Raw genomic sequence first — 9,904 nt, forward strand, 5'->3', positions numbered from 1 at the left:
ATATATATATATATATATACATATAATGGCCCCTATGCTGAAAATTTTACAGGGGCATTTTCAGCAAGACCTTTATTTTTAATGCTTTTTGTGATGTTTCCTCGTTTTTCATCCTCTGTTTCTACTCGAAAACTAATCTGGAAGCAAGACAATGTCCGAAATGTCATTTTACTTAACTACCTTCTTTTCCCTGAAGATGAAATTAATAATTATAATTGTGAACTTACCCTTCATTGAGGATTCTTTTATTCTTTCGTTATCTATATGTACATTACATTTTCACACATCAACCTTATAATTTCTATCGTGTAGTTAATACCATCTCGACAAATTTTAATAACGCGTAAACATAGAAATTACGAAAATTTAGTGAATAGATACGTACCGTGTAATATTCTTTTTATAAATAAATCTTCGTGTTAAGTTATTCAATATGGTATATGACTCGCAACATCAAATGCTATTTTGATAACACAAAGAAACGAATTTCAGTTTTAACCTATGAGAATTTCCGGGCGTGATATATTTTACGTGAATTGCCTATCACTAACCACATTTGATGGATTACTTTTTAATGGCTTATCTTAATGGGTTACGATTTATGGATTACCTGTTTACAGATTACAATTTTATGAACCACTTTTATGCTTTGCCCCTTACCTCATTATATTTGGTGGATACTTTTTATGGATTAGTTTAATGATCTACTTTCAATAAGTCACCCTTTGTGGTTCAACATATGTGGATCACTTTTTGTGAATCATTTTTCATAGGTCGCCTATGTGAGTACTTTGTTGTGGCTATCCTTTGCAACATTACCTATTTAGAAGGGTGTCTCCCACCCCCAACAGATAAAAGTCTTCTGTAATGGATTACTCATGTTATTGAATCGGTTCAGGACCCAGGCTGCCCATGTATTTGATACCCTCTATTGGGTGGTTCTGTCCCAAAAAGATTACTTGGATGAACCAATTTCATTATTAACCCAGTAGGAATCATCGTGAAGCAAGATTGATTTTCTAGTGTTCATGATGATTCTGATAGCAAAGTTGCTGATCATGGTGAATTGCCTACAAGAACCCAGAGCCTTTAGGAGGGGAGATTTTGATATTGAAGTGTAGAAATCCATGATATAGAACTGGATAAGCCTGCAGACTGCTTTATTCTTGATGCAGCGGAACCAGTCAATTACTGGATCAAACCCTAAATGCGCAGTTCTCCATCCAGCAGATGTTGACAGCAAATGCAGTGCCTCTACAGAAAGTAGAAAAGTATACATCCCAGTTTGGTCAGCCTACACTGGTGTAAGGCACGTCGGTCAGGCGGTAATATAAAACGGATGCGATGTGTGTATTCTTTACCTCTGCTCAACCTTTCAGAGATAACTTTCTTTCGGCCCATTTCTGGATGAGAGTGGTTACCTGGCTCAGCACCTTGTCCCAGTTCTTCTCTGTCTGGAGATCCGTACCAAACCAGACCCCAAGTAATTTAACAGTCCAGTATCCCACGACATTATTAGACGGGGAGGACCTGCCTCTCTTGGTGTCGAGCTGTAGGCCCTCTGACTTTTCTTGGTTAATTTTTACTCCTGTCATTGCCACGTATTCTTTTGGAGCAGTGTCGATCAGGACTATGCGCCTGGTGTTCGACAGTATGACAGTGGAGATCCAAGGCTGATCTCGCACGTCCGCTGCGATGCCTTTCTCAAGTGCCTCAGTCGGAGTGTGGTTAAAATATAGGAACGAGGAATACCACCAGAAGTAGACATCTCTTTGGTAGCGGCAGCCGTAATGCACAGCTTAGAGTACAAAGCAGTAACTCTCCAAGTGCACAAAATGGAAAATTGGTCAAGTAAAAATTGGTCATGGAAAATCGGTCAAGCAAAAATTGGTCATGGAAAATTGGTCAAGCACGGGAATGAAATTATTGATACACTTCGATAAGGTCCCAAAGTCATCCCTGGTCTGGTGCTTGTGTCATTTTAAATTTTATCCTGCTCGTCACTGCTGTTGTTGCTGTTGTTGTCTGTGATTTGTCTCTCGACTATATCAACTAGTGGTAGGAAAATTATGACATCATGGCTGTTCCAACAGACATCACTTCCTTCGATTTGGAAAGCCATATTGTTATTTTTGCTTTGTATTGAAATATTAAATTATAAATTTTACATCTCAAATTCGTCCTTAAAGGGCGAATTGTTTGTTAGACCAGCTCGCTTTAAGCAAAGCGAGCTGATTTATTTTGTAAACACTACAACAAAAATTCGAATATCAAATAATTAAACTACAGGTTTTAAAGAAAACTTACAAGCCATGAACAAACGTTCTCTCTTTCTAAACACAAATAATAATAATAATAATAATAATAATAATAATAATAATAATAATAATAATAATAACAGACTGCTGAAAACTACTCACTTTTCGTTTATTCCTTGAGCGTATATCATTCTGGTTGTTAACGGCAATGCCAGGATTTTCTAACATCCAAATATGGCAACCAATACGTAGATATGCAAAACTGATGATTACCAACGGAAGCAAATACTGTGCAAATAAGAGATATAAGTGATAAGCTTTAGCAAAGTTTGGTGGATGAGTTGGCCAGTCAGTGGTACAGAAAACAAGGGGTTCGGGGTACATGGGAATTACTTTACGAAACAATGCTTCAGGCAAACTAGAAGTTGAACATATTATCCATATAGCGGTGACCAAAATAACGGCAGTGCGTTTTGTAAATCGCTGCTTGAGCGGATGAAGTACAGCAAAATACCGATCAACTGCAATGACTGTTAGAGTTAAGACTGAAACGGACACTGACATTGTTAGAACAAAAGGAGCAAGTGAACAAAGGAAATGGGCAAAAATCCATCGTTGTAATAATGCTGCCTGGAACTGGAAGGGTATTGCAAACATGCCAGTTATTACATCAGCAACAGCCAAGTTTGATATGAAAAGATTAGTAACTGTCTGCATTCTTTTATTCTTGACGATTACTAAAATTACCAGTCCGTTCCCAAGTACCGCGAGAATGGAAATCGCGCCATAGAGCATGGCCAAAATTACAACGAGTCCAGTTGGTACTTCATACAGAATACCATTATCATAAGTAGTATTGAATGTACCATTAACATCTGTTTGCAAGGTCAGCAGATATTCCTGGTCGGTCTTTGGTAGTTTCGTTGATAGTTCAGTGGCAGCCATAATTTCGATAACTGCAGAAAAGAAAGATAAAAGTAAAAATATTTTAGAGTCCGTCCAAATATAATAAATTGCGAAAAATTTATTTACTCTATTCAAGTGATTTAAAAATATGTACATCATTGTTTTATGCTATATATATCCAAATATTTCATGTGGTCGGTGAATGTTGGAGTGTGTACAGATAATGACCAGAAGAAGAACTCAGCAAGTCAGTGAGTGTTCGTCCTCCTTTCCAAGGTACAAAATGGATAAAGTGAAAAGTCTAAAACAGAAAATTGTCCGTTATGCTTTAATTAGATGAGCTATTCAAGATAAATCTCGTATCACTTACTCCAATTTATCAATGCCACGCTGTTTGCTTCTCGGTGAATGACATATCATCCATTAAAGTATTAAATCAATTTTTCTCTAAGAATGTTATGCCTAAGGTTAGAGATGTTGTACCCAACCGCTTCGCCTTCTGCCACCTTTACAGTGCCACAGCTGTCAGATTGTTACGCTAAGAACTTTTTTAGTTTAGTTTAAATCCAAATTTGTGAACAATACTTATATTAGTTCATTGCATTTTTGGTGGTAAGAGAGATGAGAGTGGAGCCATTTTTCGGTTTCTTGCCAATTATTCTTCGCCATTATATACAAGCGAAAATGCATGCATATACAGACATATACATTCCTACATGTATACACACAATTACATACATTTAGAGGCAATTAGTGCTATAAATATTAAAATTCACAGCATCCGAACATCGGCAGCAAACGTCACCCTAAACTGTGATAATGATAGATACTATCTCAGAAGAAAGATGAAAGGAGTGCATTGAGATCAATACAGAGAAGCTTCTACAGCCATATAATATTACTCAGACAGCACATACCAAACAATGGCAACAAATATAAATACATAAATATGTCCTGAAAAATAAAATCAATAGCATCTTGAAGAAACATTCATTCAAGGCTTGGAAGACTTGGAAAAGAAACGATGAAAATATCAGAAAAGGTCAAGTATATGTATTTGTCCCGTGATCTTGACAAGAATGATAATTATATTTGTTCGAAGTGTTGCCCCACATGAATTCATCACTGATACATCACGTCACAGATCTAAAGTTACGCTTTTGTTGTTTAAGAGTAATACTTACGAAATATCTAATGAACGAACGGGGCAGCGAAACCATAAAAGCCCCAAAGTACAACTGCTTCTCACGATTATGTGATACTTCTGTGGAGGACGTAAGCAGAAGTTGCCCAAAAAACGCCATCAAGTGAATACCTCCTCGTGCGGCATGATGTTGTTGCTAAGACACTATATATAGTGCCGTGGTGGTGAGCTGGCAGAAACGTTAGCACGCCGGCCGAAATGCTTAACGGTATTTCCTCTGTCTTTACGTTCTGAGTTCAAATTCCACCGAGGTCGACTTTGTCTTTCATCCTTTCGGGGTCGATAAATTAAGTATCAGTTGCATACTGAGATTGATCTAATCGACTGGCCCCCTCCCCCAAAATTTCGGGCCTTGTGCCAAGAGTAGAAAAGAATATATATATATAGTTCCATCTGCGGAAAATACTGCTCTTGGATACATACAAAAATGTCTGCTACTGAAAATATACATATTAACACAAGGAGTATTGTTGGAGTACTCCCATCAAGACTTCTACTAAGTAGAAACACTTGCTTGATATATTTATTTTGGATAGAAAATAAATGTCACTTACAGTCACATGGGTTAGCTACCCTGCAGATGTGGACATTTCTTCCAAAATCAGCGAGGAAAGAATATTTATTGAAAATTGCTTCGAAACCTGCAGTTCTTTTCCTCTGATTACAAATTCATATTTTTTTTACCAGATATCATTGTTGATCTTGTTTATGCTAGTAAATGTGTAAACGTCTTTCTTCTTAAGAACTTGGATTTTGAGGCAAAGAAAGGGACAAACTGACACAAATTTTACAAATATAATCTGCATGACGAACAGGAAAAATATGCAGAATTTCTCTAAAATGAAATGTGCAACAATTACAAATTCCAGGGTTGGAGATTTTGTTTTACTGCTAGAAAACAGCTCCCTCATTGTAGGAAGAATTCTAATAAATAAGAGGACACAAATAGATATGCGTGCACACCCACATACACGTGCACACACACACGCACAGACGCACACATAGACATACATACACATATATGAGGCTTCGACACAAAACTGCATAGCAAATTTCAATCACAAAATATTGATCATCTTGAAACAAATGGAGATAATACATGCTGGAATTCCTGTTCAGTGGAATTGAATTCAGAAACACTCAGTTCTCAAGCGAACTTCTAAGATCTTCAGCCCAAATTCTAAAATATTCAACATTCTTTTCTCTCAAGAAGTTCAACCGTCAGGAACATCTTTCTCGGTCATATTTTCATCAGAGATACAAGCAAGTATATAATGAACATCAATCACCAAACTAGGAATGCCTGAAAAGTTCATAAGGGTTGTTCCACTTTCTCTTATGAAAAACTTAGGATTTAAAACAGCAAAAAAAACACAATCAGTAGAACACCAGAAATCGCTTGGCAATATGCCTTCTGAGTTATAATTCCATCGAGGTCAACATTTTCTATCATTCACCAAAGGAAAATAACTACTAGCCCACAATTGGCTTGGATTGATTAGATTGGCTATATCCCTTCTTTGTGCTTCAAATGAAGGGAGAAGGAAAATAATAGATACACTTTAAATCTATTAATATTGAATTCGCATTTGAACTTCTTAGAAGCAATAACAAAGTACAATCCACTATGTTCTTGCCTAAAATTTGTGACTTTGTACCATATAAGTATATGTTAGACATCAAGATCGATAAATCGGCTTTTCATCTCTGTTAATGTTTGCAGTTTTGCCATTTTTATTAACATTATATTTTATTTGCATGTAATTGTTTTACAAACATTTTTATCAATATTACAAGAATCGTTAGAGTATTGTAAAAAATGTCTTTACATTCCAAATTTAAAAGCCTCTGAGGTAAACTTTATCTTTCAATCTTTTGGTATCGATAAGATATTTTAAATCCGAGTAACCGAATTTTAGAGTTGTCTTTTAGAGTTGTGGCTGCAAAAATTGGAAGATGCTTTTACATCTTGCGAAACAAATATTAAATTCATATCGAAGAAATCAACTAGAGCCCTCTTAGAAATGTGAGAAATCATTACTATTTATGTTATTCTTCTCTTCTCCTAGTTTTCCACATTTTCATAAATATCAATGTCAACGAATATGCTTCCAATTTGTTTACTAGCCTCTGTTGTGCAACATAGTGCACTAATATCAGTGCACTGTGCTTAATTGCAGTAAGATGTCCTTAGGTGAAATGCATTTTCCTTCTTCCTGATCGGCGTGTCTACCTCACAGAATATAGACATTAAGCACATTCATATATTCCGTCAGTGGTTCACGATAAGATTTACTAAAAACATTGAGTCAAAACAAATATCAATAAATAATAGAATAATAAATAAAAAAAGTAAAATTAATTATAATAATACTAACAAAAAATATTAAAGATTTTTAAACGATATAGTAAAACTTGAAACAAAATCGCAGAAATCAACGAAATAACCAAGAAACTAATCTCATGTATTTCAGCTTTAAAAAGCAATAGTCAACTTTGATATTAGCAGTTAAAACACATTCTATTTGGAATAAAAATATGATATAATATAATATAATATAATATAATATAATATAATATAATATAATATAATATAATATAATATATATATATATATATATATATATATATATATATATATATATATATATATATATATATATATATATATACATATGTATGGCGGTGGATCTAGTATATTAGTAATGAAACCTAAGCTTCGAGGCCTCTAATCCTGTCGGGACCTCAGAAGCAATATATTTTGATAAATGAATTTTTCTGCACTCCCAGATTTAGTGGAGATTATGAACATTTTCAAATATGTTGCTTTGAAGTCTTGATTTTACTGGCTATTTTCTCCAGTGAACATCTAAGAGCGAAAATAAGTGAAAAAAAAAAATACACAGAGCAAAAAAGCTAAATTCCAAATACTAATAAAGATACGCAAATTTCGAAAGTAAGTTACAGAAAAAATTGCCAGTATCAAACCACAAAAATAAACCAGAAACAGTGCTTCAAAAATCCCGTAAACAAATTAATATTTTTCTCTATCTATCTATCTATCTATCTATCTATCTATCTATCTATCTATCTATCTATCTATCTATCTATCTATCTATCATCATCTGTCGTACGTACTCCTATCGAGTCCTTAAGGTTTGTTAAATTTCGTTGAAAATATCTTGTTTACTGTTAACGTTGTTAAAACCTTAAGTAAGGATATCTACTTCTCTAGGTGAAGAAGGAAACTGCCAAGAAAACAATCTTTGTATTATTTATTTGTTTTTGTCTGTTTTTCTTTTCTCGTTTGGAATTATGGCGGCGGTAACGCTTACTATCAGATTCAACGACAAAGTAGCAGAATAACTTTCTCATACCACTACCAACTTCATGAGAGAATATTTGCACTATAACAAAAGCAACAATAACAACAATGATAACGACACTGCATAGACAACGTTTTAAACAAGACAAGCGGCATTTTGATAGCAGCAGCAACAACAAAGGTGACAGTAGCTTCATGGACAACAGCAACTACAACTTCAGTAACAGCAGCAGCATGCACTAAATTATGAGGGAAGGAACGCCATTAAAAAAATAAAGGAAAGGAATATAAGTTTTGTGTTTCTAAATACCTAGTGATAGTTTCCCCGTTGTAATTGTCTCCGTTTCAATGCATAGCTTAAATAAACCAAATGACTCACTTAGAAATGCTTTATAAGTCACCAATAAAGAAATAACTTTTTCCTTGTAATAAATTCATATTGTAAAACACAACATTTTGTGTATGATACACATGCTAAAAATACGTATGAAGGTCAACAAATTGAACTTGAAGAAAGGAGAGATCTCACTGATCTTTAGATAGAAGTGAAACAAGATTCTCCCATAAGAGTTAGAAATAGAGTTTGAATATCATGACTCACATATTGTTACATCTCGTGACTAACTTTACTCTATTTTGAATTTACTTGAAGCTTGTGGATCGTGTTTGTTGATAAATTTCACTGCAGCTTTTAGCATCATTGTCTTTCTTTAAGAATACTTTTTTTAAATCAGAAGTGTATTTATTGAAGTTATCTGGATATATGCTATGCAGTTACAGACACGAAACTATCAAATATTGGTTAGACTCAATTATTTATAGATTACTAGACCGTATCGATAAGCAATTTCTTTTTGATGGTTTTCAATTTATTTTACAAAATAACTACTTTATAATCAGTGAGACAGAATACCGACAAAAATCAGTCTCACATATGGTGAGTAAAGCTACAGTAACATACGCGAATTTAGTTTGAAGTGTCATGAATTTAGCATTTCTGTATTATCCACATATATATTTTGAAATAATTTCAGTAGTTATTTCAAATACAACTGACAAATGGAAAAGGTTTCTAGACAATTGCATTATCTTAAGGAGGGAAAATCTTGATCAGCTGAACGAAGTTTGAATGTCTCACATCCAGTTTGCTATGGAGTACAATAACGACAAATACCCTTTCTTAGACATGGTAGTGATAAATAGAAATTGGTTGTTAGAAACTGATATATGCTTTAAAGGAATATTGCCTATTTTCAGCATCCACATATTTTAGTGAAGTGTTTGTGCAATAGTCTTGAATCTTTTGACAAGAATAATCTCATCTAGAAGAGATGAAGGAAATACTTATTGAATAAAAATGCCCGTTGAATTTAATCAATAATAAAACTGAAATATCAAAATAAATTGGCATCGATAACGACGTCTTTGTAAACATTCATCAAAACCTATATGTTACTTCGAGACACAGACAAATAAGCCAATCATTAAAAGTAAGAGAGAAGCATTAATAGTAAGATAAACTCAAAACTACTTACATCAGTAAATGTCCACAATGTCGATTTTGTGTAGCCATGCATTATAAGTTACTGAATTCCATTTCAAAAGAGTATTCAAGATTAAAGAAAATAAATTCTTGCTCTACCAAAAGTTATATATATGGAGTGTGTGTTTATCAGCGAAACATCTAAGCTCCACGCATCTCCAGCAGAAGGTAATGTCGAACTTCTGCTGACTCTTTTGCCACAACTTTTTCTCACTCTTTCCTCCTGTATCTAGCAGCCCACCTGTGACATGTGTGTACATACCTTCATCTACATGTACATATAGATGCATATCTGGGTACATGACGTTGCAAAAAAACATGGACAAAAACACACAGGCCACATAGAGAACATATCCTTCATCAGCTGTATGTATACATATACGTATACATATATGTATGCATTGACAAGGGGCAACACCCTGAAACTAGTCTGCAGATGCCAAACTAGCAAGGGGAAACTGCTGACCTCCCCTGTTCGAAGGTTATAAAGGACACAGGTTTCGTGTGTCACATAGCTAGCTAGAGGCGATGGCTTCTTGGAGCTAATACACGGCAGCTTTCGTCCTAATTTTGGGACTGCCATGTTGGCTTGGCGATAATCATTAATTTCCAGTACCGCTGCCGTAGTCTCCTTTAGAGAGACTTAGAAATATTAATAACTCTATGTA

The 9,904-nt window shown here is 34.6% G+C and overlaps 1 protein-coding gene across 2 annotated transcripts in view; it reads right to left on the minus strand.

The window, feature by feature from the left end:
• Nucleotides 1-9,904, minus strand: part of LOC106881736 (G-protein coupled receptor 83) — a 258,598-nt gene that overhangs the window by 118,263 nt on the left and 130,431 nt on the right. The window contains exons 1-2 of one of the 2 annotated variants that reach the window (XM_014932228.2): nucleotides 3,125-3,198; nucleotides 2,421-2,546 (exon numbers count right to left, since the gene is read on the minus strand). In XM_014932228.2, the coding sequence (XP_014787714.1) occupies nucleotides 2,421-2,546; nucleotides 3,125-3,133 (135 nt within the window). In that variant the 5' untranslated portion in view covers nucleotides 3,134-3,198. Of the gene's footprint in view, nucleotides 1-2,420; nucleotides 3,215-9,904 lie in introns of those variants that run through there. The other variant, XM_052969406.1, reaches the window with a different exon arrangement.

This window comes from Octopus bimaculoides, chromosome 1 (genome assembly GCF_001194135.2).
Source record: "Octopus bimaculoides isolate UCB-OBI-ISO-001 chromosome 1, ASM119413v2, whole genome shotgun sequence".
Classification (NCBI taxonomy): Eukaryota; Metazoa; Mollusca; class Cephalopoda; order Octopoda; family Octopodidae; genus Octopus; species Octopus bimaculoides.